The 27,378-nt window shown below is 41.1% G+C and overlaps 6 protein-coding genes across 8 annotated transcripts in view; 3 read left to right on the top strand and 3 right to left on the bottom strand.

The window, feature by feature from the left end:
• Positions 1–20,699, bottom strand: part of LOC139108833 (tubulin monoglutamylase TTLL4) — a 117,375-nt gene extending 96,676 nt beyond the window's left edge. Inside the window, exons 1-5 of one of the 2 annotated variants that reach the window (XM_070667434.1) lie at positions 19,914–20,699; positions 19,569–19,834; positions 19,205–19,452; positions 19,005–19,048; positions 10,319–10,385 (exon numbers count right to left, since the gene is read on the bottom strand). The gene's annotated coding sequence lies outside the window, so the exon portion shown is untranslated. Of the gene's footprint in view, positions 1–10,318; positions 10,386–12,043; positions 12,116–19,004; positions 19,049–19,204; positions 19,453–19,568; positions 19,835–19,913 lie in introns of those variants that run through there. The other variant, XM_070667433.1, reaches the window with a different exon arrangement.
• On the top strand, positions 7,137–10,453 carry LOC139108843 (enhancer of split mgamma protein). Its single transcript, XM_070667455.1, has 2 exons — positions 7,137–8,779; positions 8,994–10,453. The coding sequence occupies exons 1-2, from the start codon at positions 8,705–8,707 to the stop codon at positions 9,540–9,542; spliced, it is 624 nt and encodes a 207-aa protein (XP_070523556.1). The 5' UTR covers positions 7,137–8,704; the 3' UTR covers positions 9,543–10,453.
• Positions 12,239–15,458, top strand: LOC139108834 (cilia- and flagella- associated protein 210). The gene is made up of 9 exons (XM_070667435.1): positions 12,239–12,629; positions 12,716–12,889; positions 13,119–13,313; positions 13,405–13,589; positions 13,719–13,839; positions 13,919–14,126; positions 14,214–14,545; positions 14,619–14,783; positions 14,859–15,458. Exons 1-9 carry the CDS (start codon positions 12,549–12,551, stop codon positions 15,006–15,008), a joined length of 1,611 nt encoding a protein of 536 aa, XP_070523536.1. The 5' UTR covers positions 12,239–12,548; the 3' UTR covers positions 15,009–15,458.
• On the top strand, positions 15,626–17,525 carry LOC139108841 (mitochondrial 2-oxoglutarate/malate carrier protein). The gene is made up of 6 exons (XM_070667449.1): positions 15,626–15,800; positions 16,030–16,245; positions 16,344–16,480; positions 16,590–16,760; positions 16,931–17,030; positions 17,107–17,525. The coding sequence occupies exons 1-6, from the start codon at positions 15,715–15,717 to the stop codon at positions 17,297–17,299; spliced, it is 903 nt and encodes a 300-aa protein (XP_070523550.1). The 5' UTR covers positions 15,626–15,714; the 3' UTR covers positions 17,300–17,525.
• LOC139108847 (mitochondrial 2-oxoglutarate/malate carrier protein) lies at positions 17,437–18,943 on the bottom strand. Its single transcript, XM_070667458.1, has 5 exons — positions 18,563–18,943; positions 18,278–18,411; positions 18,038–18,208; positions 17,750–17,849; positions 17,437–17,690 (listed from the first exon to the last, which is right to left on the bottom strand). The coding sequence occupies exons 1-5, from the start codon at positions 18,766–18,768 to the stop codon at positions 17,489–17,491; spliced, it is 813 nt and encodes a 270-aa protein (XP_070523559.1). The 5' UTR covers positions 18,769–18,943; the 3' UTR covers positions 17,437–17,488.
• Positions 20,700–21,478: 779 nt separating the features above from the next.
• Positions 21,479–27,361, bottom strand: Inos (Inositol-3-phosphate synthase). Of its 2 annotated transcripts, XM_070667436.1 has the most exons (8): positions 26,526–27,361; positions 25,958–26,263; positions 25,007–25,179; positions 24,522–24,792; positions 23,295–23,549; positions 22,939–23,181; positions 22,730–22,838; positions 21,479–22,400 (listed from the first exon to the last, which is right to left on the bottom strand). In XM_070667436.1, the coding sequence occupies exons 2-8, from the start codon at positions 26,084–26,086 to the stop codon at positions 22,024–22,026; spliced, it is 1,557 nt and encodes a 518-aa protein (XP_070523537.1). In that variant the 5' UTR covers positions 26,087–26,263; positions 26,526–27,361; the 3' UTR covers positions 21,479–22,023. The 2 variants fall into 2 exon arrangements, with proteins under 2 accessions (XP_070523537.1, XP_070523538.1); XM_070667437.1 differs by lacking the exons at positions 25,958–26,263; positions 26,526–27,361 and adding an exon at positions 25,625–25,867.
• Positions 27,362–27,378: the final 17 nt, after the last annotated feature.

Below are 27,378 nucleotides of genomic sequence, written 5' to 3'. Positions count from 1 at the left end.
CGACAGCGCATTATCTCTTTGGGAGATCTACATGAGAATATTTCATTGCACCTCACGTTGGCGCGTATTTGTATCGGTGTATTTGCGTAATAACGCCCGGGATACACGACACGTAATTACCAGAGTTATGGCATTCCCTCCAATCGCAGCGCACGCAACTTAGCCCGTGTTAAGCCCTCGGCGCGGTCTTACGAACATCTTTATTTATTGCAAGTGTCGTTTCGTGAAATTAAAAAATATAAAACACGAAAAAAGAAAAAGAAAAAAAAGAAAGGAAAAAAAAAGAGAAAAGGGAACAAAAGTTGTAACAATTTTTTAGAATACCGAGGCGATCCGACTTGCGAATGTTCTTATTTTACTACAAGAAAGAGATCTGTCAAACAAGAGGCAAACGGAAGGAACGGACAGGCAGATAAGTGCGGACGACGCAACTTGGGTGAGCGAGGACGAGGGGTGAGATGAGGTAGGACGAGCGCGAGCCGATATTCCCGCGCGTCTGACTCACCTCGTGCCAGCCAGCACGTGTTCTACCTGCCCAACGTTTCAAGATCTCCTCTCCCGCGCCCCGAACCCCCGCGTTCGCGCGCGCGAGCATACAAACGCGCACACACGTGCGATTCGATGAGCCTATACCTCCGTAGTATCTCGTTCCTGCTTACCGGAGTGGAGACCACCATCTCGCTCCGTCCTCGTTTAGTTGCCTCGCGCCGCGCTCGGCCTCTCCTCGTCCCACCGACAAGCGATTCGTCCTCGTCTATCTCATCGGTATTCGAGAGGTTTGCTCGGGGCTCGTGGGAAAATGAGGCAGGTGGTAGTTAGATCTCGGAGTCCGGGAACGAGAGATACGCCTGCTCTTCTCTCCTCCATTCGTTCGTCCGGTCGGTCCGCCCGTTCGGCAGCGAAGACCGAGCGCCATTCATTCGTGCGGGTATATTAATGCGCGCGTGTGTCGGGCGCGTGTGTATGCGTGCACGCGCGTGTAGGAGCCGCGGTGCCCGCAGGCCTCGTATGCACGTCGCGGCCGAGGCAGGTACATAATTTTTGCCCGATGACCGAGGCAGAGGACCAATTAACGGATGCCCCTTAACGAGGGCTTCCGGCACGATTAAAAGCGAAATCACGCGCGCGTTGCGCTCGAGTGCGAAACGGCTGTTTTACGCGCCATTCCGTTGCGTTTCACTGCGAGGAGGAAAGGTGCCGGCGACGATGAAAGTATTGAAATTAAGCTTACGGTTAGTGTCGGGGGCTGAACGTAAAAAAAAAAAAAAAAAAAATTGCACGGTACGAACGTGACACGAACTGAATTTACGGATTTGTTCGAATCTCGAATCTCGATGAAACTTGGCCGATCAACCGGTAAAACTCGAGAGTTAATTTACAACGACCAGTGGTATTATTCTAATTAGCAAGACCCATAATAAAAAATATATTTTTCAAATATTTTATAAAATATTCATTTCGTATAAAATTATTTTTTTATTCATGTAAATATTTTTATTCAATCTAATTTCAATTTTTATCTAAATCTAAAAAAAGAGGAACAAACTGTTATCACGTTATCACGTTAAATAAAGTTTGCGAGCGTTTTTTTTTTTTCGTTAAATATAAATACTTTCGCGAATAACTTTTATCAGCCACAACTTTGATTTCGCGCCGAAAATACATGCGATAACAGTAATATAAATCTGTCAAAATGTTTTAAAATGTTACAAGGCCTCGATCAAAGTGTATCTTTATCAAAGTCACATATACCGGTTTCAAAATTGACGTTTCACAATATTCCGCTCACGATCGATAGTCCGGCAATTTTGTTATTCCATTCGAAGCTCATTTAATCTATATCGTACGAGGAATCGAAATGAGATTAAAAAGGACGTCGGAATAAGGGTCTCGTCGGTGAACAAGATAGATAATTATGTGACGCGCAAAGTTTAGGACCGGCGTTCATCGAGCGAGCATTAAAAATTCCAGCCAGTCATCTTATCGATTTCCTTGTAAAGTCTCATCTCAATTTCGAAGAAAATTATGAGAACGATGAGTAGGCCACGTTGGAATTTGCCCGATACGAGAAATCTTTCACAGGTTGTCCACTCGAGTATTCGTTCGAATTAGGCTCACGTCTACATTGCTAAAAGCCACGTCATGCGGTTTAATGTCCGAGGAAAAGAAAAATTTCCGTTGCTTCTGAACCTTTATACGCGTTAAAAAAATGTCACCGAATGCGTCAAGAAAATTTTTTCAATCCTAGATTTTTAGTTGTACTTGGGGACGATACTTGTATTAATTCTTTAATAGAAACGTCATAATGTAACGAAGGAAAAAAAAAATAAATTCCAATTTCTACATATATTTTAATATGAAACATATTAATGAGACGAATAACGAGATAGGAACGACTTACGATTGAACGACTAGGATCGTTAATGACAAACGGAATTCCTCGCGATGTGAAATCGTCCACTCTTTAATCAAATATCGCCGACGATTTGTACGAGCTTGAAAACGGGGTATCCGCCATTCAGCCCGAGAAAAAGGAGAGAAGTTTTATGTTTCTGATTTCCAGCTTAACGATTCTCTTTTTATTTCCCGTCAGTCATTTCCTTAGAAATGTCTCGTAAAATAATTAATGTCGTTAGTCACTTCCTTAGCAACGTCTTGTCAAGTAATTAACGATCGCGTATTTCCTTCGTTCATCAGACGAACTTATCTCGAAGTAAATTCAACGGGTGAAAATTATCTCTCAATCTTTTATAGCGCCCGTAATTCAAGTATATCGTATAAAAATAAAATCTTTATGGTTCTATCAAGTTGATACCTTCGAGATAAAAAAAATATATAAATAAATTAAATAATAAAATAATTAAGATAAAAAACGCGTGAAAAAAGAAGATTGCGAATATAACTCTGCCATGAATTGTACATTCAGCGTGGCATTATCAAGTGACGATGAGCGCGTACTACGTCAACCTGTCATTACTGTACTCATAATGCATGCCACGCGTTCCGCTATTATCGCCAACGAGTGTCCGGCCGCGTGATGCGCCATCCGTTCCGTATCGTTAATCGCTAAAAGTGTTTTGCCGGTTAGGGATCGTTTGTTAATCGAGAGCTACCCTCGTGCAATCGCGCGCGCTGTCATTTTACGCGACCAAGAGCCCCCGGTGGGTGCGGGACCGTCGGGAAGACCTTCAATTTCCACTGTCTCAGGACCCGTGCTCGGCACAATGGGGCCTTAAAGGTGCGCCCCATCCTTCTCCCGTCTCGATGTCCTCTCCCTTTCGAGCACAGGCCGGCTGCGTGCTATACGCGTGGGAAAGCCGAGCACGTGCGCAATCTTAGGGCCCGAGACTGCCCACAAAAGACGCCTTCGGGGCCCCCCTTTCGCTCCGCAAACGACGGTCGGACCGGCTCAGAATCCGGAGACTTCTTAAATCGATTTCGAGCCACCGCGTAAAAACATTTTCGCCGTGTCTCGCAACGAGTTGTGAAATTTTTTTTTTTTTTTTTTTTTTTTCGAAAGATTAATGTACGATTGTTCGTACAGCAAGATTTTATCCGGCGCTACTACGACTCGATTCCCAATGAACTTTATCTTGTATCTTACACCGTATACAGTCTATAAATGAACATTACGATTGTCAGACACGTGAACGATGGGTGATACAGTGCTGTTCATTATCTGCCTATTTGACGCACGTGCCAAAGAGACGCGTTGTTCCAGGCGTAAGTTTCTCGGCGCGTAACTCCCCCGTTCGTTTCATTCATCCGATCCCGATATCCGTTTTTAAACGAGTTTCATTGAAACTTTATCGAGAACTTGGCCGATAACGTGGGCAATAAAATTCACTGGCAAATAACAAACTTCGAGTTGAACCTCTCGATCCGGTTGAAGGCCACTTCAGTTTCGCGACGGAGAACGGGTCGCCACGAGTCACGGGCACCGTGAAAGGTCGAAGGTCGCGGGAAGCCGGCCGATTTCAGGTTCTACCGGATATAGTCGAGATGCCGTGAAAGGCCGCGCATACGGAAGTAACGTTGGCGTGTGCCGGCATTGTAAGCACGTGCCGCGCAGCGTTACGCCGGTGTTGTTGAAAAAGAAAGGTGAAGAGAAATCGGGGTGAGGAAAAAGAAGGAAAAAAAAAAAAAAGCATTTAAATAGGGCAAAGTGCACGGGCGGCGACTCGAGCACACACGCGATTCCAGGTGATCCTGCCGCGCCGTGAGAATGTCCCGGCTCTCTTTTCACCTTCCTCTTTTTTCACCCCCCTTTACCGCGGTTGCTTCTTATGCATCTCTACGATTACTTTACATATACGCAGTGGGTCAAGAGGGTCGGTTGGTATTATGTCACGAGCGGCGTTAACTGTACACGCGATAAAATATGACTCCCGAAACGTTCCTGGCGATTACGAGTGAATAACTCGGTTTATTTCGGCTATGTTCTCACGATAATTCAAAATCATCACGTAAGTACCTTTTAAAATCGCCCGACGTACGCTGTAAACCACGAGTCATCCTTGATGCTCCGTTAATAATATACTGGTAAATTTGTAATATTCTTTTTTTCGCCACGCGCCCTCAAGTGGAATCAATATCGGAAGTACGTAAAGGAAATTCTCACGAGCGATATCTGTTTATTGCCAAGCCGGTGGTCCCTAATGTTGACCTTTATTTTCAGGAGCATTGCACGCGCGAGTCAGCACGTGCGAAACGGTATTACGGGAGAGGTTGATATTCCGGAAATGTAAGAGGGAAGGCAAACCTCGGGGTTAGAGATCATGATTCCATTGGCACGAGCCAAACGACTCGTGGCATATGTTCACGAACAGCTGATGCACTTACTAATAAGTCTCCTTCTCTATCTCTCCGAGCACGCGAGCCCACGACCCCGCACGCGTGTGTGCACCGAGCAAGAGAACCTGGGAAAGTAAAAACCCCGCGACGCGAGTGTGAGAAAATTCGTGCGCCGCCGCATCTGTCGGGTGTACAACGATGCCGCAACGACGGGAACTTTAGTCGGGACGCTGTTACAACACGTGTGCTAATAATCGATTCCGCTGGCATCGCGACTGTGCCACGAAGCACTATTATAAACCATGATTAACATACGCGAGACTCGCTGTGACGTCAACAAGTTCATCACAACACGTTTTTCATTATAATTTGCATTGCGGAATCAAGGTTCGAAATAATTAATAAACGCGGCTCAATCATTTTTTTAAGTAATGTGACATTCCGCGACTCGAAGACATCGGCTGGGGTTACCGTATAATAAAGAAACATTTTTCATCGATTCGTGTGACATTTTTTTTTTTGTGAATTTCTAACCGATTGCGCTTCCGTCCTTTCGTTCGGGGAGTTAAGTTTTGCGCGCCACGTGCTGCGGCGTGAGCACGTGTCGAAGGCGCCGAGAGTATGACGCAAAATCAATTCTATTATCCGTCAATTGTCCGTCGACACCCTCGAGATATGCATAAGCGTGCGCTCGTGTTTCGCATAAAAATAACATACAATAAAACTGTAAACAAAACACTACTGCATAAAGACTCCTCTATGACATATATATAAACCGCGCATAAACTTGCCAAATGCGGATCGAATACTCTGCACGCGTACAAGTTGCAAAAAAAAAAAAAAAAAAAAAAAAAACCGACGAAATAAAAAAAAATATATATAATCATCAGGTAAAACCAATTATTCAAATATTTTACGCTTCGAGTGGTTGAGATAATAAATGGTTTTCTTCTTTACAATATAAAAAAAAACTTATAACACTTGTCTTTTCTATTTTATTTTTTTTTTGTCCGCTCTGTGACATATAATCTATAAACGCGCATGTTAAAACAAAGAGAATCGACAAAATAATTGTTTGAATGAAACGTAGTTTCGAAATGTACATACATTTCATATTTGTATGCAAATATTTTTAACTTTCGAATGGTGTTTTTTTTCTTTTTTTTTTTTTTACTACGAAAATAAAGATCAAAAGTAAGCGGCATCGTGAAAATTAGCGAAATCGCTCGTTCGGCTCAACTTTCGACTAAATCGCTATTAAATCCTGCGATTTCAATCTCGACAAATGACGTAATAAGCATTATACGTGTAGAAAGTCCATTTGGCGGAACGTGCAAGCACTACGGAACATTAGGCAAAACTTCCGATTACGACATGCTATCTATTTCCATGTAACTTCGCGTGTTTGCACGATGTTTCGTGTAATCCGTTGCGCGACGCTCAAATATTTGAATATAAATGTATACAAAAAATGCCGAGATGTATTTTTAGATACCCGAGCGCACGTTATTTTCTGATAAATTAGTGGTGGCCTAGGGAATGCAGGAATTTAAATACCTGCTTTTAATATTACGCGACAATTTTGCTTTTTTAATTCCAATCGCGATATCGAAAATATATTCCGACAAATTCGCTGAGCGAACGTAACCGAAAAGTCCGATAATCGAGACAGGTCATCCTCTCGTGCGTCATCAGCTCTTCTCGGAAATTGTACTCGGTCCCGCTTTCACTGAACGCACCCGACTTTCGTGGTTACATCTACATCGCGCCGCCTTCCCGACACTTAAATCCCGGCAACATCACGCTAATTAGGTCCCACGAGATCGCGCGCGAACGAAGACATCCGATCGACATAACGGAGCAGGCGTACGAGACAGGAAACGAGTTACCGGCAGCGTTATCTTGTGATCGCGCCTGATTTTATCCGAGTACCACTACTCGTTAACGACACGCGCAATTGGCCGGTACACGAAGGAGAGCACTGCCGAGAAATAGAACAAGGAGAGGAAAGCCCGCACAGAAGATGGAGAGGTAAAAGGGAAAGAAAAACGGGAGCAACCTTGTCAAAGTCACGGTAGCAAGAGATTTAAACAACGAAAAAGAAGGAAGAGATCAAAATTACGATGCAGTGGACAAAGAAGACGAAAGGGAGGAGAAGAGATTGCTAGGATCGCCGGAACACGGGGAGAGGTTCGAAACGAGCATGCGTAATTATTCGGTGCGAACGACGTTTAAGTCCGAGCCCCGGCCGCGAAATAAGAAGTGGTCGGTCGGGCACGGGAAGGACGTGGAGGAAAAACGAGCAGACGAAGGGCGAGAGAAAGAAGAAAAAAAAAAAAAAAAACAAAAAACGCGCAAGGTACAGCAAAGATAGAGAAAGGAGAAGCTGCACGAGATATAATTCAGTGGCTAGCCGAAATTAGTGTCTCGAAAGAAATCGGCTTAAAAAAAAAAAAAAAATAAAGAATAAAAACAGGCAATCTCTAAATCAATATAAATCTTAAGGATCAATTAATAATTTACGTCGAACAGGCGTGGCGCGTAAAGGTAAATTGTTTCCCAAGCGTAATAATCGTGATAAAGTACAACGATCGAATTATTATATTGAGATCTGATTCGCTCTACGATCCCATTCACTCGTCGCCGTAAAACCGGCGTATGCCTCTGGGGGGAGGAGGGGGGGAGGGGAGAAAAAAAAAACGAAGACAGAAAATCAGAACAAGATTAATTAATCGCGTTGCGCTTTGGACCGGCTTTATAGTGACCGATTTGTCGTGCCTCTTTGCACCGGCGAGTTTTATCGAGCTCGTCCGCGAGTTACCTTTTCCCTCCCCGCGTTTAATACGCGTAAAACGATCGATCAATCGCGCCACCGATGGCCGCGATAGCATTTCGCGGCGTTGACCGGACCGGACAAACTACAGGAATACACACGTACACTTGTATAAAGTCGCACGGCACACGATTGAACATCGTGTAGCTAGTGGGATTGCAATCACGCGCCGGAATTGTGCCGGACTTGTGCCCAGCACGCTCCTCGATCGGCCGTAGCGGGAGAACCAGAAGCAAGAAGACAGAGAGAAAAGAAACTACGAGAAGAAGAGATGGGGAAAGAGAGCCGCGGAATCACGATAAGAAGATCCAGCACGAGCATGGAAGCTGCGACCGCGAAGGAAAAAGCTGCACCTTACAAGCGAGAGAGAGACGAGCTCTCTATTTTGCCCCGAGGCAAGGAGAGGAGGACGTCAGTCGAGATCTAGTCCTTCCGTATGAGCGCTCGTGGAAATACGCATCAATGAGCAACAGAGAGAAATAGAGACGGTAAAATGGCGAGGCGAGTAAGGGGACGAAAGATAGATGGACAGAGGTTCGAGAGAGAGAGAACGAACGACGATTACGAGCCATGCATACCGTGGCACGACCACTCGTCGACGATCAGCCGAGGTGGAGAGCATCGACTCCGCGCCGCAGCTAGGTGCAACAAGGACGCAGGAACGGTGACGATGGCTTGGTGTGGGCGCGTGTCTGGCAGCTGCCGCTTACAGGTGGTGTGCTTGCTTGGGAACCAACCTCTACGGACCGTTCCCACGGAAGGCCTGTCCCCCACTATGTGGCCCCATGTATCCCCTTGCTCCGTCCACGCGAGGGCCCGTGGCTATATAAGTTGAGGCCTCGCCCGACCGTGGCTACAATCACGCTCTGTTCGTGTTCACTCGAAGGTCGAGCTGGAGGCTGACGTGTTGCTCAGACACACGCACGTTTCCTTTCGCCAACCGCAGTGACTCGCAATCGTAGCGACGATTAGAGTTCGACGAACCGGTGTGATAATACGAGGAAGTCGCGTCCGCGATAAGCCGATACCGGCTATCTAGTGAAGTTTTTTGACTGTGTCGCAAGAAAAGGATTAACCATGCAAATGCACGAGCAGATCATTATCGCTGACGGGCAGGAGCAGCCGATCTCCAGGACGTATCAGTATCGAAAGGTAGGTGGTCATCTTAATATCTCAAAAAAACGCTCCCTTTAATCGACGCGAATTAATTTCTATCGACTTTCTTTGGAATAATTCGAATCAATTTTGTACGTCTCCTTATCTTGAACAAAAAAAAAACCAAAAAAAAAAAACCTCTCGAAAACCTTCTCTAATCTATACCAAGTGCAACGTCGATCTATAGCGATTCGCTCGTTTCGATTCTCAGGTGATGAAGCCGATGCTGGAACGCAAACGCCGAGCGCGCATTAATCGTTGCTTGGACGAGCTAAAGGATCTGATGGTGACCGCGCTGGCTGGCGACGGCGAGAACGTAGCGAAATTGGAGAAGGCGGACATTCTAGAACTAACGGTGCGTCACCTGCACAAGCTCCAGCGTCAACAACGTCTCTCCGCGAACCCGGTGATTGATGCCGACCGTTTCCGCGCCGGCTATACGCACTGTGCGAACGAGGTCAGCCGCTGCCTAGCCGCCACTCCTGGAGTCGACGTCGCCCTCGGCACTAAGCTAATGACGCATCTCGGACACAAGCTCAACTCCATGGACAAGACCGGTCCATTGACTATCCACGTGACCGCGCCGCAATCATCGCCTTCGACCACTAGCGAACTCAGCGCCGATGAATACCCGATGCCGCTGACGCCAGCGTCCAGCCAGCCGTCCCCGGTGCGAACCGACATCGACGCCGTCTCCCAAGGCCATCAAGGTCTTCTCCAAGTGGCTAAGCCGAACGAACCTATCTGGCGACCCTGGTAAATCGCCGACCTGGCGCTCGCTCGAGTTTCTGAGTAAACCGGCGAGAAAAAGGAGATCTCGAATCTAAAAGATTCACAAACTATCGACGCCGGGGTTGCAATCTCGTCTGTGATCTGAACGGAACGGACGTTCGCGAGAAGAGCGAAGAGTCCTACCCTACGCGATACTAAGATCACCTAGACTTAAGGGCGAAGCAATTCAACCTGCTCAAGGGCAACCGACGCGGACGTACCTCGAGGCCGAATACCGTGCCCTCGTCACATTTTGCGACCAGCGAACTTCGATCAACGTTCCGCAGAAGTCGGACAGCCCTGGGATCTCGATACGTAGTTTTATTTGCGCCCGCGCTCGGCTAAAGCTTTAATTTACTCAACAGTTAGATGTTTTCTATTGTTTATTTCATACTTTTATCGAGGATGTTTTTTCTTTTTTTTTTTTTCTTTTTATTTTCTCACCGATGTAACGTCGTTGTAAAAAGTCTCTACCGGTCGAAAAGGACGGGAATGTGGGACAACAGCGACGAATAATCTTACGAGATGGCAATTTCGATGATTCCGCGGAAGCGCACGTTTCGCATCACGTAGCGCGAATATATATAAATATATATATGAATGATTGAGCGGAGGACTTTGTGATAGAGAAACGTGTACCTGTGATATTTACCGTAGTAGGCGTAGAAAACGATAGATTTTTAATAAACATGTTTCATATCAGCAATAAGCATTCACACGATTTAATTAATAAAGAATTAATCAAATATCCAAAAAGTCACTCACCCTAATGCAGCTTCCGGGTATCCCTCAAGCACATCCTTCGGAATCCTTCCTTGGCACTGTCTTCTACCTGAGAACACATCACAATTATTTATTTGCCACTGAAAAACATTGGTCAAAAATTATAAAACAAAATAATTTTTTTTTTTTAAATTTTTGTAGACGCGCGTCGTTCGGAAATCCCAGCTTTATACTTTATTATCTTTTTATTTACTTTATTATCAAGCACAACGCGGCAGTTCGTACGGTATTCGATTTCTCAAGGCGTTATGTAATAAAAAATATGAATGCAAAGACAGGACATCAGCCACGCCGCTCTTTCTTAGTAACATTCATATTTGCATTTAGTAATTAATTCTACATTCACCTTCGACGCGAATGAGGCGCGACACACTACGAATGAATAGCTTTCCGGTGCGAAGGGTTAATCAGATCAAATGTAGTCCGTATCCGTTACTTTATGGCACGATTATCTGATTTTATTTATTAACATCCCGCGACGTGTAAATTTATTCGTTATTGGCCTTCAAAATTTGTATACAAAGACGGGTTTGTACGAAACATCGCGAAAGGTTAAGTTTTCAACGAGAAATAATCTCACCGTTTCGTAGATGATATTCAATATTTCCATCATACGTAAATTTACGAAATTTATTTTAACAAACGTGACTCGAGTAAGGTATTATTATATGCAAGATAAACTGCAAAATATCCTTCGGCGCGTAAACGTTGTTTCGGAAATGATTAAGATTTATCGTTCAATAAATTTCGTTTCCAACAAACGTTTCTTTTGTGCAGTGTACTTAAAATTAGATCGCGGCTGCAATCTCGGAGTTTGAAATCGGATCGTGGTATTCAAAACTTCCGTGCGATACGGCGATCAATCGCCGCCTTGGCTGTATCAACCAAAGCCCACGGACTCGCGTGATTCCGAGCTGATAACGTAACACGCAACTGCACTCCCGTCTGATTCGTGCTTTCAATACGGGATCTGCGAGCTGTGAAAAGTATGAATTTACAGAGGCGCCGTCGTTTCGAGTATTTTATTGATTGCCGGCAGTCAGTGCACGAGTGCGGCCCGGCGCGAATTCTCATCGACGTTTTATCGATTACGTCCTCGGCGCAACGACCCCGTGGTCAACGTGTTACGTTACCGCGCGCGCCAAAATTCGCGCGCAGGCTAAAGTAACGACAAACCGACCCGGGCTATTCCGATGCCGTCCACGCGAAAAAGGTTTCTCGCGAGAACCGGTTGACGCCGCCCGGAGTAAACGGAAAGATCGAGGGGACTCGTCGTCGACGTGGCGAACGGCTGATCGCACGTCGGGACGGATTATCGAGTACGTGAGAAATTTAGGTTAGCGTCGTCGGGATCGAGTCCGGTACCCGATCGTCGCGATTAACTCGCGATTCCGCACGGCCCGGAAACCCGGCATCCCGGTTACTACTCCGCGGCTTACCTCGCCGGCTGTCAACCAATCAATTCCGGAGAGATCAGTCAAGGTCGCGGGATAATCCCGAGGGACCGTGCAACGGTCGACTCGCGCGCGCGCTCGCGTGTCGGCGTCGCGCGAACAGCCTCGCGTCACGACGCGAGAAGGCCACGCCGACGCGTACGCGTTCGTCCGCGTCCCCGAGCTTTCCCCGAGATGTCTTCGGACGCGACGGGGTCGCGGCGGCACAGGGAAAAGCAGGAAAATCACTCGGTCACAACAATATTATACTCACTTTCCCGATAACCGAACCGCCACTCAGCTGTAGCACGTGCTGTCACCACGGATGCACGGCCGCGCTTCGCCGTCATCTTGCGGCGCGTCCGCGCAACCACAGCGCCAGCACGAGGCTGGTAATATCGGCATCGTAGTGACTGACCACGAGAAAGTAGAAACTTCTCGCTCGAATAATAATTTGACAAGGATTCTGACAATGAGATAACAATCTGTGACGCCTAAGCTAATGTTGACGATCCCACGCGAGGTTAGAATTCCGATTCGTAAGACGTAATCGTAATTTCAAACAACTCTTTTCATTTTTTTGTTCTTGAACTACGAAGAAATGCGGCGTGGAATCTACCTACTTAGTTCTTTTGCGAAGCAGGCATTGATCGCTTTTATTTGGTTTCTATGTCAACCGTTTGTGCTATTCGTGATTTATTTCGGCAGAAGTTCAGGATTTCCAACTTCACGTTGAAAATATTCTTCCCGCTAGCTCTCGTAAATCTTTTTTGTTCGAAATGATACGGAAAAGGACACCTCGTATGGAAGTGCGTGCCACATGTCTCTCGAAGGCCGGGCAGACGCTCGAAAATATCAAAGTGAGGGTTTTTTTATTTCCGAAATGTTGAGCTCGCATAGAATCTCCGCATATGACGTTATTAAAAATTAAACCGCGTGTTTGCAGACACCTGAAAGAACTCGGGCGATAGTAGTGACTAAGGACACTTTCCACAGTATCATGGATTGCGTTACAGAGGAAGACAGAATAGCCGTGCAGCAGGCGAAAAAAGCTGCAAAGCTAGCGGCGATGAGAAAAGCAACTTACGAAAAAAGTAAAACGTGGGGCAACACGATACAAGTATGCTGGACACTTAATATTTATAAAATTAAACACAAGGGATATTTAATTTACCTAACTTCTCAATTTTTTATTTTTTATTATTACGTAATTTTTTTAAAATGTAATTATTAAAACGAGAAAAGAAAAAGGTTGAATTTTTAGATACAGACGTTTGCAAAAGTGTTTACTCTAAATCTGTTTTACACAGCGGCAATTGATAACGCCGCTGAAAATAATTTGATAATAGAACATAAAGGTGAGGCAGCGAGAAGAGTTACTGTCCAAGAAACAGAGAGCCGAGGAGGAGAGAAGAACGTTCGTGAAGGAAATGACAGAGAAAAGGGCGGCGGAACGTACGGAGGTGGTGCAGCAAGCAAGAAGATTGCTCCAGCAAAAGAGGCCTTTGTGCCGACAGATTAATCGCGCTCTTCTCGTCTCCGAGGTACTTTCTCATGAGAGAAGTGTTCACGTAATTCCTACGCCAGGCTTTACCGTTAATTAAACTCAAAATAGTCTATCACGATTTTTTTCAGAGTCTCAGGGAGCTGGACGCTCAAGTGGCGTTTCAAAAGACCATTAAAACGACGGATAAGGAGCAGGATGTGAAATATGCTAACTCGATTAAAGCAGACGCCGCAAAATTCGAAGAACTGAAGAAACAAGAAGCGGAAGAGCGAGGGAGAAAAATCCAAGATTACAGGAGTGCCCTGACGAAACAGTAAACGCTCTAATTTTAATATAAATTTTAAGACGTGAAGGGTGAAATTCTAAAATTGTTATTTAAAAAAAGATTTGTATTCTTAATATCTTACTGTAACGTGTATTAATTAATATTATTATAAATTAGAATTCAAGAGAACGAGCGAGACAATAAGTTAAAAGCAGCAAAGGAAATGGAGGCAGAAAGAGAGGATCTAAAAAACACGAACCGAGATATAGAACTTACGAAGAAGAAAGAGATGCAAGATGTATAACAAAATTAATCTCGAAAGGATTTGTTGATTTTAATTAATTTTTTTTTTTTTTAACTGCATATTCCGTTTACAGATATTGAACAAAAAGGAGAGACTGCAGAAATTTTTCAAGGAAGCGATAGAAGAGAAAAAGCGATTTGAGCTGGAATTGAAGCACAATGAAGAATTAGAGGATCGAGCATTGGAAGTTTATCGAGAGGCTAAGGACCGAATACAACAAGTTCGCAAGTCATTAGCTTTGAAACGGAAAGACGAGAGAGTGCGTCAAATGCAGATTACAGGTCTGATAATGCTTCAAATAACATAAATTTTATGCAGCAAACATTAGTAAAGAAAACAGACCTAATTACTACAGATTCTTGTTTTAGCGGATCAATATGTTTCATCTATACAGCAAGATCACGAGGCTAAGGAGCAAGAAATCTGGAAAAAAGCTGTCGAGGAAAAAGAGGCGGCTGAGGTGGAAAAAAGAAGAGCACAAAAGGAACGAGAAAAGAAAATGCGCGCTCTCATGGAAGAATATAAACTTCATGACGTGGCTGTAAAGACAAAGCAGAGACAAGAAGAGAAGGAGCTGCGAGCTTGGGAGATGATGCAGAGATTTAAGAGAGACGAGTACAACAAGCGGATCGACTTGGAAGAGCGCAAACGACAATGGCAGCAAAAATTAGAATATGCAAATGAGCTGAGGAAAAATATTGTAAGAAAAAAAAAACATTCTAACCATGTTGATAAAATTATTTATCTTTGTAAATTTTAATATTAATCACCAGGAGGAGAAACAAGTCGACAAGGAACGTGAAAAGGAAATTTTCGAAGTCGAAGAGACTAAAGCCGCAATCGAGAGAGCCAATCAAAGAATTTTACTCTACGGCGACGAAGTTCTGAAAGAGTCGAGAAGTGTGAGGCCACTTTATCCGATCCTTAAAGCTATAGAGGTACATTAAAACAAGTGTCAAAGTTTAAGATTAATAGAATCACGGACAGTTTTAAAGAATCACCTGTGATTGTAGGAAATTAAAAAAGAAATGGGGTTAACGCCGGATAAGAAAAAGACTGAGGAGCCGGCCGTTAAAGTTGAGCGGCCGAAAAGAAAAGACGGAGCTCGTCGCTGCGTGTGCCCGAAACCTGTTCCGGTTGATCAAATGCATTATTTGCAGTAACTGCCGCTTGCGATAAGCAGCGTTAATTTGTTATCCGCTCGTCCGCAATTACCACGAATCCGTCCGATCATTACGTCATTTATTCGAAACGTTAGCCGAGTCACTTTCGCACCGTTCAGTCCCCCGTGTTTCTGACACGTACAAAAATCGACAGAAACAAAGTTGTTTGTGTTAAGATTAAATTACCAGTAATTTACGAACAAAGAATTCACCGAATTGTGAAAGTCCGAGCAATTAAATAAGCTGTCTGGGTCAGGTTGCTCGGGAGCAAGTTTTGTTCACGTTCAATTAAAAAAATTAACATAAATTAATATGAACGCGCTGTCACGCGACGCTATTTTAGCAACGTGCATTTTAACATCGAGAGATAATTTCTCATAGAAACAATTAAAAAATACGATTCTCTGTACTAGCAATGTACGCTGTATAAAATCTTAGTATTAGAATAAATCTAATCAGAGATGAAACATAATCTTAACTTTAATTATTTTGTAAATATTAGCAGCTATTGTTTTCTCGCGTGTGATTAAAAACAATTGCCAAGTCAAATAAATATCGTATCAAAGTCGATGTGTAAGAATCGATATTTTATCGTCACGCAGTGAAACGTCACTTTTTACGCGACATAAATTAATTAATTTTTATACAATTTGACATTATATACAAAGATCCTGATGCATCTATATTTCGACACGAATTATTAAAGATGTCAGGGAAAAATGAAGACCCGAAGGAAAAGAGGAAACAGCCTATACCGCCTGTGATAAATTTTTTACTGGGTGGTCTTTCCGGGTAATTTCTCGCAACGATGTATTTTAATATAAGGATTAAGAAAATATTTGCTATTTTCTATCGTTTACACTAAAGCTTAGAATAATTATCACTTGCGATGTCATTCTATCTTCATTCTTTAATCAATGTCGAAGAAAAATAAAATAACATCACAGATAAAAATTATTTGAGCTTTGATATTAATGGGAATCAACTGATGTAATTGTTTCTAACTTGTTTTACATTTCAGAATGGCGGCAACTTGCGTGGTGCACCCGATGGACGTAATCAAAAATAGGATGCAAGTGCATAAAGGGAAAGCACCGATCTTGGATATAATCGGCTCTATATATTGCGAGCAAGGCGTTACTTCGTTTTACAGTGGCTTAACCGCTGGTCTCGTTAGACAGGCAACGTATACGACTGTGCGACTCGGAGTTTATAATCAGATGCAAGATTTTTGGAGGTGAGTTAATTAGCAATAACTACAATCGGTCAGACGACTGAAATAATTGGAATTCCCGTTTCGCTGTAGTATTTAAAAGGAAGTTAATTGTTTTTCAGACAAAGTTATACCGGCCGACCTAGTTTCGCGGTTCTAACGTTCATGGCTGGGACCGCTGGTGCCATAGGAGCTTTTGTAGGGACACCAGCCGACGTTGCTCTTGTGAGAATGACAACAGATGGCAGATTACCGATAGGTAATGACAAGTTCTTGTACAAGAGATACATTATCATAAGAATATTATAAAATAAATGGTGTTGGGGATAAGTCTAATCTGAAATTTGGTAAACGTTTTCGGTACTTAGAGCAGCAGAAACATTACAAGAACGTAATTGACGCCTTTGTCAGAATTGCAAGAGAAGAAGGAATATTTACTCTTTGGAGAGGAAGTGTGGCCACAATAGGAAGAGCTGTTGTCGTTAATGTCTCGCAATTAGCTACTTACAGTCAAGTGAAGTATTTGTTAGCAACACACAGTACGTTTGTATAATTATTTTCAATATTCCTGATTAATTTTAATGATCTAATTAATATCTACGTTAAACTGTAAGAATATACAAAAACTTCCAATGCATTATTTACAGAATTATGTATGATTTATCTCTTTTGAATCTTTTTAATATTTGAAAAATTATTGTTTTTCTAGTGAATATTAAAGAAGGTATATGTTTGCACTTTGGCGCCTCAATGGTATCAGGTTTCATCACTTCCTTCAATTCTATGCCCTTCGACATTACCAAGACCAGGTTAACGACTGATATCTGATAGCAATTAAGTTGAACTTTTTGAACAAATTAAGACGTTTGACTTTTTTATTTGCAGAATACAAAATATGAAAGCTGACAAACCTCCGGGCATGTTATCAGTTATGTTGTCAATAGCGAAAAACGAGGGACTAAGGTCTCTTTGGAGAGGTTTCTGGCCAACTTACTGCAGAATCGGTCCGCATACAGTACTGACTTTTATTGTTAACGAACAATTAATGAATTTATATCGAATATATTTTCAGCAATAATTAAAAAAAAAACAGTTTGATTTGAACAAACGTCGAATAGATGTATAAAATTTCAGATAAACCTTATAATTTTTTTTAAACCGTAAACGTTTTTCATTAATTAAATACTACAGCGTCTCGGTTTTAAATTCTATTTCAATCGTTACCGTAGCAAGTAATTACAGAAGAGCAACGTTGGGGTAATGATTATTATTGCGATTCAAGGAACAATTTAGAATACATTCTGTGAAGTTGATCAACGCACACCATGGTGATCACGGTGTTGGGCGCAGCTCTAGAATAATACGGTAGGAAACTGCGCCAGAGTGACAGTATTCCTTCCGTTTTAACAATACTCGAAATCATACCCGTGATCCCCGGCGGTTTCGTCGGCTGCCTCCAATTTTGAATCCTACAAAATTCCGTGTTTGAGAATTCTAATCGCGTCACCTTTATACTTCACCGTTTTACCTAGTTTTAGCCAAGTCCATCGGAATCGAAACGAAGCACGTAATCACGCTGGACGTCATAGCAGCGACAACTTGCAATGGTATACCGTTTTGTAAGTACCCTATCGTATTAGAATCTTGCTTTTATTCCATTCTTTCTATTCTTTATTCTATTCTATTCTATTCTTTCTACTCTCGGATTTCTTTTTTATAATTTTTATATTTTTTTATGTTCTTTTTTTTTGTATCTTTCCTCGCGAGATTATGTGAGAAATTATGTAAGTAATAAGCATTGCAAAACTTGAATAACCTGTGTCCTGCAATAATATCTTCGCTTTCGTATATGTACCTAACTGCGCTCCATTTACTATTGCCGCTCTGCCCATCGTGGGCACAGCTCCTCTCCATAACGCGGATAATCCCTCGGTTTTCCATATGCTACAAATCGCTTTAACGGCGTTCTTATAGTTCCTCTGCTTTTCTATATAAATAAATTCTTGTATTAAACACGCTCAAATTTTTTCTCGAAGAGAGAAATACCGGAAACTACCTGGTGGCAGATTCGAGTCGGCCACCATGCGAATGAGTATCAAATCCGAGGGGGTGCCGATAAAAGAGCCCATCGCGCCGGCTATCATCCCGAGGCTAATCATCGTAACGTAATTTAAATACCCGAACTGTTGTCTAGGAAAAGGGGTAGAGCAATTTGGATTTAAGACTTTTACGATCCATTTCTCTATTTTTTTATATCTTCTATATCTATTTTTCACGAAATTTTTCATAATCTAATCGATATCGCGATTAACTTTTAAGCGCAACGACAAACTGGAATTACTCCCTGATATCTAGCAACGTAGTATAGATCCCGAGTCTACTGGTGGTGTAAGTCATCTGACGAAGTAGAGCCGCGCTAAGCCCGACGTAAAACCCGCAGACTCCGGACGTGTTGAGCGTGCGAAGGACTACGTCGCGCAGAGTATCGTGCGAAACTTGCATGCGTATCTTAATAACATCCATGGGATGCGTCGCGATCTGTGCCATTACTCTGAACGGAATGAAATTGCCATGAGATATCGAAACCGAGACTTTTCAAAGGGAAGGAATAACTAAATTTTTTTTCTTTTTTTTTCTTTTACCCTGATATGCCGCCTATTAAAAAATTGACCATTTTTGGCACTTTGGTGTCTTGAATTGACGCTGACATGATATATTGTATTCAAGGTTATAAGACACATGTTCCCTAGGTTACTATTACGAAAATTATTTAATCGACTTACCGATCTGCATGAGCTTCAGCGGAGTTGAAAAATTCTGCCGGTGGCTGTAACATAAGATTAAACAATATTAATGTAAACGTGCTGAAAATAGTTAATGTTTAAACGAAAAAAAATTACGCTTATATATTTAATTCTTTAATAAAAATAAATAAAACTTAAGTTAATAAAATTACGAATTTAAAGAAAGAATTAAATCTCACCTAAAAGTTGCTCCTCTGATGCCTGATGCCCCCCGGGCCTGCTCCTCCTCTCAGATGGGACGTGACGAGCCATCTTTCCGCGCACAAGTCACTCGCGAACGCGACCGTGATTTTACATTCGCGAAATTTATTAATCACTTGCGCGCGTTATTTTTCCGCACTGCTGAAAAGAGAAAATCCTGAAAAAGAAAACAGGTTACTGGCTTACCCAATCTGCATACAGCGGAGTTGTAAAATTCTGCCGGTGTCTGTAACATAAAAGGAAAATATTAATGTAGACGTGCCAAGAAATTAATAAGATTGATAAAAAAAAAGATAATAATTTTTTTTAATTAAGATTTAATTTAAAAAAATTCATGCTTACTTAAAAGTTGCTCCGCCGATGCCTGATGCCTCCTGGGCCTGCTCATCCTCTCAGATGGGACGTGACGAGTCATCCTTCCGCGCACAAGTAACTCGCGAACGCACTTCCGAAAATGAAAAAGAAAATCGTTAAAAAAAAACGCCGAAAAACTAGCGGCACTCCCGAAACGACCGACGAACCGGCGGCGGTTCGTATGATGACTGATATCGGCGCACGGCACTTTAAGTTCTCATTAAACGATGCGAAGCAGCGGAGTTTCTCTTGATCTGAAACACACAAATTAAAGAATTATTTTGTAGATATCACATTCAAAGCATTTTATTCCAAAGACAAATTTATACCTACCCTGGGGTTGCTCCGCCGGGGCAGGATACCCTTCCTGGGCCTCCTCCTCCTCTCAGGATGTCCTCGGGATGTTCTCGGGATGTCAGGTTGATCCTTGTGCTTGCACCAAGCGGCGAACGAAACACGGCCGTGATATGAAACGTTCCCCGCACTGTCTTTCTCAAGTTCTTTAAATTCCGCACTGTCTTTCTCAAATTCTTTAAATCCCGCACTGTCTTTCTCAAGTTCTTTAAATCCCGCACTGTCTTTCTCAAGTTCTTTAAATCCCGCACTGTCTTTTTCAAGTTCTTTTAATCCCGTACTGTCTTTCTCAAGTTCTTTAAATCCCGCACTGTCTTTCTCAAGTTCTTTAAATCCCGCACTGTCTTTCTCAAGTTCTTTAAATGCCGCACTGTCTTTCTCAAGTTCTTTTAATCCCGTACTGTCTTTCTCAAGTTCTTTAAATCCCGCACTGTCTTTCTCAAGTTCTTTAAATCAATCACTCGAAACACGTTGAGAGTCTCAGCCGCGACGGAGAAGACGTGCGCGAGGTGCGGATCTCACGTTCTGACGATGGCGGATGCGAGATAGTCCACGATACTCCCGATCGTCTCAAATCTTCGAATTCGATACGAGAAACGGGCTACGACGCACGGATGCCTCGACATTTTCGTATCAAACTCGGACCGCGTGCTCGCCGTGATCTCTAGTACGCAGTAGTTGTCGAGTCATTCTTCTGCGTGCTGGACACTCACGAGATAGTCCACGACACTTCCGACCGTCTCAAATCTTCGAATTCGATACGAGAAACGGGCTACGACGCACGGATGCCTCGACATTTTCGTTTCGAACTCGGACCGCGTGCTCGTCATGACCTCTAGTTTTACGCAGTAGCACGAGTCCACGTAGACTGATACGAGCTCACAATCAGGCGATCGATGGAGCGCTATGATTGGTCGGCGCGCTAGGGAAACTACGCGTCGACCAATCACAGCGTTTCACTAGATACAGGTACACGATGATGACCCGTGAGAGAACACACGCGGATGCCTCGACGTCTTCGTCTCGAAACCGATGCTCTCCGCGTGGCCGTGTGTCCTCTCGTTTGCAGTAGAACGAGTCACGTAAGCCTGTTCCGAGCTCGCGATCAGGCGATTTATGGAGTGCTGTGATTAGTAGGCGCGTTTTCGCTAATAAATGTGCTCGTGAAACGTGAAAAAATGAGTACGTGTGAACATGTATGTATGTGTGATTGTGTGATGTTTTTTTCACGTTTCACGAAGTATCTTTGGCAAAAATGTTACATGATCGCGTCCCAGTAGATAGAATACTAGCAACTGCAATTTACTATAAATTAACCTTTTACAAACACGTTACACGCATGTATATGCACTACACACACGCAATGTCGTATATACAATGTGTGTGTATACGAGTGTATGTATTCATATATATAAATAATTATATTTATTCAAAATATTTCTCTCCTAATTAAGTTTACAGAAATTAATTAAATTTTTTTGTATTTATTTTATTTTTATTGAACAATCGATCAATATATAACTTAATTAATTTTGTGACGAGTTGATTAAAAATATTTGATTCACATTATAAACTAACAATGATTTAATTTTAAAAGAAACGATAAGATTAGGTGATAGACAATTTGCTTACAGCTATAAATAATTTTTATTTTGAATTATAATAAATCATTGCTTTTAACCAAAAGGTCTTCAAATTTGGTTAATACAATTGAAAATAATTAACAAGATGGGAAAAAATCTATGTTCGTAACAATGTTAATAATTCTACTAACATTGACATAATTAAAGTTTTTATATCAAAATTTAATTATTTGTAGCCCATTAATAAAATTAGAAAATTAGTTCTTGAAATTCTGCCTTTTTTTTTTCTCTTGTTCAGTGACAGAATATACTTTTTAATCGTTATATCAAATTTGATATTAACGAAATTGGAAACAAAAAAACGAACTAAGAGTAATAAGTTTTCATTATCACTTTGTTTCTTTCATACCTTACTTCATTCATTTTTTTCCTTCCTTTTCTTTTTTCATTTCTTTTATCGTATATCATTTAATCTCTATTCTCATCTCGTCACTCCTATATTTTTCTTAAATTTTAAAAAGAACTTTGTGTTCAAGAAGCATGTTGTCTTCCGGTGGCAATGACAAGCAAGCTCGTAGAATATTTTCGATAGCAGCCCGTTGTCGAAATAAAGCATTCACCACTGGTGTTCCTTGGGGCACTAGTGGAGCTTTGCAAAGATATGACAAAATCGAAAGTACACTGTGGAAGCTGGAAAATTCTTCATCATTAGAATCTGCTCGCTTGAAGGTGATGCGAGAGCAGAGTTCAGCTAAAATGACGAGATCGAGAATGATGGGAGTCGCGAGAAGTGAATCCTCACATGTATTATGAATCGCGATGGTATTGTGACCGCCTAGCATGATTTCAGACGTATATTCATCCATGGCTCTTTTGCTGTCACCTAGTAAAGATATAAATAAAATAAAGAAAAAGTTATACAAATAAAAAGTTTCTTTGTTTTAAATATAATTCAATAGTAAAGCGCATTAATTCACTTTTTTATGCAAAACTTTTGACATTTGGTACGTATATTTTGCAAAGTTAATACTCATATCTTTTATTTTATTATTATTATTAGTTCATGCATAAATGTAATAAAAAAAAACTTGTAACAAAAAATTATACGTGCGGCAAAATTACATCAATTAAAAAAAAAAAAAACTCGATGCATTTGGAAAACATCTTTACTACTGTGAACTGTGACTGAGTACATGAATTTTACACACATACCAACGTATGGAACGTATTTAATGACAACACAATGATCAGGCTTCTCTCCGGCTTTGTAAAGAATCTTGTTGGATTCCACCATATCGTCTACAACATTGCTCTTGGAGATCTGTGTATAAGATTAATTATACTTATATAAATGATCTTTGGTGCTTATATACGTGTGCGCATTTGCACACATTCGTAAGAAATGTTCTTTTTTTATATACCTCTTTCGAACGAAATTGTTGTGGTGCGGACAGATTGTATCCATCATTGTTCCCTAAATGGTTGTAGCTGACAATCGACACTGGCTTTATACCGGCCGATACCAGAAAATCTACAAGCACGGATTTCAGCTTTGTTTGACCAGATTTGAAATCGTCGCCACCGACGAATGTCTTTTGCTTCTCGGCTAATTCAAGAGCACCCGGCACAAAAGTATTTTGTGGCGATCCATTGATGTAAGTACACTGAAAAAGTTATTTAAGTATATATTACGTTATGTTTTAATAAATTCCTACATTTTCTTTTCTTTATTATAAAAAGAGGCGTAAATCATATTTTAAATTAAATTTAATCATACTCCTTCTAAAGCCGCTGCAACAGCAAACATAGTACTGGGACTAATCTCCGAATGATCTTCCGCGATTGCTTTCAACAGGTTGTCTGCTGTATCGTTAACGTCTGTTATGATCTCCGAAAATCTTTCCGTATTAGCAGTCCATAAAATAATGACTTGGTCGAGATTTTTTGCAGTCTTAAAGTGCTTTATGTCATTGCGAATCAACTCGAGTTGTTCTGCCTTGGTACCCATAATGATGTTATTTGCTCTTTTGCCCTTTATAAATAAATATTAATTGTTACATAAATTAAATAAAATAATTGATTATTTAATTGATGAGAAACTTGTGTGTATGTGTATAAAATTGATTTTTTAACGTTTTACGTCTGCAGTTTTCTGGCGCTTTTTCTATGTTAATGCGTGCGTATGTGCGTGCGTGGACTTACGCACATGGGTGTGTATATATCTTTTTCTAATTAAATTTACAGACTTTGCATATAATTACAATACAAACATAATTTAATTTCTGATTCATTACAGTAATATTAAAGAATATTGAAGGCATTGAAAATTATTGATACCTCTTGTTTCACAGTTGAACATGTTGTCACCTTCAGTTTTCTTACGTAGTACCATTAATGATTTTCCGTCTTGAATAGCTAATAATATAATTTAGCTTCTTAAATAACGTATTATAAAATCTAATTATATAATCTATGAAATTCAACGAATTTTTACCTTTAATTTCCTTGCATGTAATAATTTTTCGTCTATCTTCTATTTTAAAAATATATTCTCTAACAATCTATAACTATATATCTTATTTATAATAAAATTTACAAAAATATTTATAACATATATGTCTCCAAAATATTAATGTAAATTTCTTTACAATATTTTCAGTTTATTTCGGAAAAAAATTAATATCAGCATAAGAATTTAAACTTATTGAAATTAATAAAAAAACTTGTGAAAATTTTGATTTTAAGTCCTAACAGAAATAACTAATATTTTTATATTAATACTGTTGTATTTATTTTCTAATAAATTATTAGACTTAAACAAATTTAATGAAAACATAACTTGTTGAATTTTTAACAATAGATAGACCAAAAATCATATCATATGTAAGAAAACTGAAGGCTTTATGCAGAAATTTTCATAAATTACTTAGGTTTCATAATCTATTGTCAAGTATTATTTTTCGCGTATTACACAGACAACGTTGAAGCTTATCGACATTCTCACCTGATTTGAAGCGATGAAATCGGAATAGTATATGCTCTTTCTAGGCTGCATATGTGCCATGTAGGGCCGTAATTGTACTTGCAGATTTATATCCAGCACTTTAGCACGCTCCATTGCTTCCACAAGATTTGCATCTGATATATCCCAGCCATCGATCTCGATATCATTCGGGTTCACCATTGGTAACATATTAGAAATGGGCACATAAACGTCTTCCCCTTTAACTCTTCTGCCCAATTTCATGGTAGACGCTTGTATTAGCGAACCATACCTAAAACAGCAATCAATAAGTAATAACGAAAATAATGAAGTCGTATGTAAAAGAACTGGATATCATAAAAACAATAAAAATTGCAGTAGGCGTGACGACTCAAAAAAGAAAAGAAAAAAATTTTTTTTTTTTTTCTTTCTTTTATATAAACAATAGCCATTGTTTAAAATTCAGGTTCGCGTTACGCAGTTAAATTAATTTGTGAAATACGTACCAGTTTGCAGTTTTAAGACCTTCTTTCGTCTCCCACGATAATTTAAGCTTGTTTGCCAATAGAGCCGCGGTTACGGTGCTACCGTTGTTGCCACCCCAACCCACCAACATAAGGCCTAGTTTTGGAACTTTCGTCATGGTTCTGATTAACAATTTTGTCGACGTAGGTGTCACCTACATTTTAAATAATTTTAATTATTATTTAATATCGTGCCTTTCAACATATACATATAAAATATATTTTTGTCGTCGAGAAAGATAGAAATGTGGGTGGATGATTTATCATGCAATACACTTATCTCACCTTTTTTTTCTCTTTTTTTAAACATAGGAAATTATATATTGAAAATTATACGAGAAATCTTCATCATATGAAGGGCAATCTTTGACGATCTACCAAATAATTTATGTGAATAAAATATACATCTGTTGTACGCGAGCGCACGCGCCGCATGTGAGACGAGTGTGTACGAGTACGTACAAGTTTGTAAGGGTCGATTCTATCGGAGGTCTAGATTTCTAGAACGATCTCGCGCTCAACAATGCCGCTTATACTTCTCGACATATTTTCCGAGGTTTATTATGTAAATGCGAAAGATGATAAGAATGCGACACTCGCCTTGTCTCGGCATGGTTCTTCTTAACAAAAGGAGGCTTTATGATTTTTAAGAAAGAAAATTTCGTTGAATATTTTGCATCTTTCTGTTGGGACTGAATGCTCTCTACAGATATATTAAAGTATTGTCGTAGCTAAGAGAATACAGTGAAAAGTTTCGTCGATTGTTTCCCTTTAAATGAGAGAGTGTGATTTCTCTGAAATGTGCAAGCTTGATATCGACCAGCTGACTGCCGGCGCGCGTGCATTAGCGACACACACTCGAAAACACCTGGACGGACAGACAAATATACTAATGAATCGATCAACTGACAAATCAATAACACGAATTCTCACCGTGTAGGTATCGTGATCGTTCCCATCACTCTCAGCCACGTTAGTCGTCCTATATTCGTATTCCGCCTCGATGCAGTCCTCAGAGTAGCGCACCTTCGGCGAGTCGACGCGCACTTTTATGCTCGTCATCCTTCGGATAAAATATCCGTAATACTTGTAACCCGAGAAATGCAAGGAATGGGCAACGGGTAAAACGGTGCGAGCCGAAATGCGAGTATCTCCCAGCTGGCTGGAAAGCAACCTCGGTTTGCTCTGAACGTTCTCTTCCTCTCTCTAGGATCGTCAGGCGCTGGCGACTGATGAACGCTGTCAGAAAAGAATTGCTGTTGCTAGAAACTAATCGGTGGACGGGAGTCGTCGTTGTATTCAATTTGGCTTGCTATTACTTTGTAAAGATGGTCACGAACTCTGCTCGAGCGCGTTTAATCTCGACGCGTTCTTTCATACATTTTCAGATGGAAGAAAAAAATAAAAGGAAAACAACAAATTATTAGGTCTTTTTAAAATAAAAAAGGGCAATCTAAGGAATATTTATCGCACGTAGGCGTGTCGGAAATGCGAAACTCACCAAAGTTTACAGATTAATTGATGTTTGCGCGCGCGATTCTCGGCGCAATACGAGAACGTACGAGTGGAGGGTGTAAAACGATGAGAGGTGACGACGGCTGCCAAAACGTAAATGCGACGCAACCGTTATCACAGTCGCTGTCGTCATTGTCTGTCGGCGTCGTCGCATCAACGGTCCTTGAACGTGGCTGGGGGTCGAAAGAGGGATGCGATCATGAGGATATCTCGCGGAGACGTTCGACACTATTACAAAAATTTTCGCGCATTTTTTTACATCCCTTGTGCGTGCAGAGATCCTTTGAGGATAATATATAAATTAACTTTTTCTTCTCAACTAGTTGAGCTTATTAGAAAAGAGATAAATTCTAAATCAACGCAATTTCTTATAATTATTTAAAATATAACACTCCGTATACGTAAAATCTACAAAATACTTGAAATATAAAAATAGATTTTATCACGCATAAATTCGGCCGTTACACATCGTCGAAAAACTCTTATCAATCTTATTTAACCGAATTAAGCGAGAGAACAACGAGAGGAAAGAGGTAGTAAATGTTGATCGTGGCCAGTAAGCGAAAGAAGGAGAAAGTGAATAAGAAAAAAAGAACAAGAAGACTAGATGTATGACCAAAGGCCCCAGACGCGCGATTAGATTAGACCCGGTGATAAGGCACAGGAAGTGGCAAGTTAAACCGGCCGGCGTCGAATTACACATTGAAGAACAAGCCTGCATACCTCACAGGCAATACAAAATCAAGTTATACAAGCTCTGTATATATCTCGACCTAGCCAAAACGTTATCGTATCGTCGCAAATGCTCGACGTGTGTGTCAATTCTTGAAATCACGAAT

The sequence above is a fragment of the Cardiocondyla obscurior genome, linkage group LG16 (assembly GCF_019399895.1).
Source record: "Cardiocondyla obscurior isolate alpha-2009 linkage group LG16, Cobs3.1, whole genome shotgun sequence".
NCBI classification, from domain to species: Eukaryota; Metazoa; Arthropoda; class Insecta; order Hymenoptera; family Formicidae; genus Cardiocondyla; species Cardiocondyla obscurior.
This window is presented reverse-complemented; position numbering and strand designations above follow the sequence as displayed.

Bases quoted from the DNA above. Each gene is read 5' to 3' on its own strand.
- LOC139108841 (XM_070667449.1), top strand. From the start codon at position 15,715: ATGTCAGGGAAAAATGAAGACCCGAAGGAAAAGAGGAAACAGCCTATA. The intron at 16,761-16,930 runs GTACGTTTGTAT...TTGTTTTTCTAG, and splicing joins GTATTTGTTAGCAACACACA to TGAATATTAAAGAAGGTATA. The intron at 17,031-17,106 runs GTTAACGACTGA...TTTTATTTGCAG, and splicing joins TTCGACATTACCAAGACCAG to AATACAAAATATGAAAGCTG.
- LOC139108843 (XM_070667455.1), top strand. From the start codon at position 8,705: ATGCAAATGCACGAGCAGATCATTATCGCTGACGGGCAGGAGCAGCCG. The intron at 8,780-8,993 runs GTAGGTGGTCAT...TTCGATTCTCAG, and splicing joins GGACGTATCAGTATCGAAAG to GTGATGAAGCCGATGCTGGA.
- Inos (XM_070667436.1), bottom strand. From the start codon at position 26,086: ATGACGAGCATAAAAGTGCGCGTCGACTCGCCGAAGGTGCGCTACTCT. The intron at 25,180-25,957 runs GTGAGAATTCGT...TTTAAAATGTAG, and splicing joins ACGATCACGATACCTACACG to GTGACACCTACGTCGACAAA. The intron at 23,550-24,521 runs GTGAGAATGTCG...TTATTTATAAAG, and splicing joins ATTTCATCGCTTCAAATCAG to GGCAAAAGAGCAAATAACAT.
- LOC139108847 (XM_070667458.1), bottom strand. From the start codon at position 18,768: ATGGCACAGATCGCGACGCATCCCATGGATGTTATTAAGATACGCATG. The intron at 18,209-18,277 runs GTAGTTTCCGGT...TTATTTATATAG, and splicing joins CGACTCGAATCTGCCACCAG to AAAAGCAGAGGAACTATAAG. The intron at 17,850-18,037 runs GTTATTCAAGTT...CTAATACGATAG, and splicing joins GATATTATTGCAGGACACAG to GGTACTTACAAAACGGTATA.
- LOC139108834 (XM_070667435.1), top strand. From the start codon at position 12,549: ATGATACGGAAAAGGACACCTCGTATGGAAGTGCGTGCCACATGTCTC. The intron at 13,314-13,404 runs GTACTTTCTCAT...GATTTTTTTCAG, and splicing joins GCGCTCTTCTCGTCTCCGAG to AGTCTCAGGGAGCTGGACGC. The intron at 13,840-13,918 runs GTATAACAAAAT...TTCCGTTTACAG, and splicing joins AGAAGAAAGAGATGCAAGAT to ATATTGAACAAAAAGGAGAG.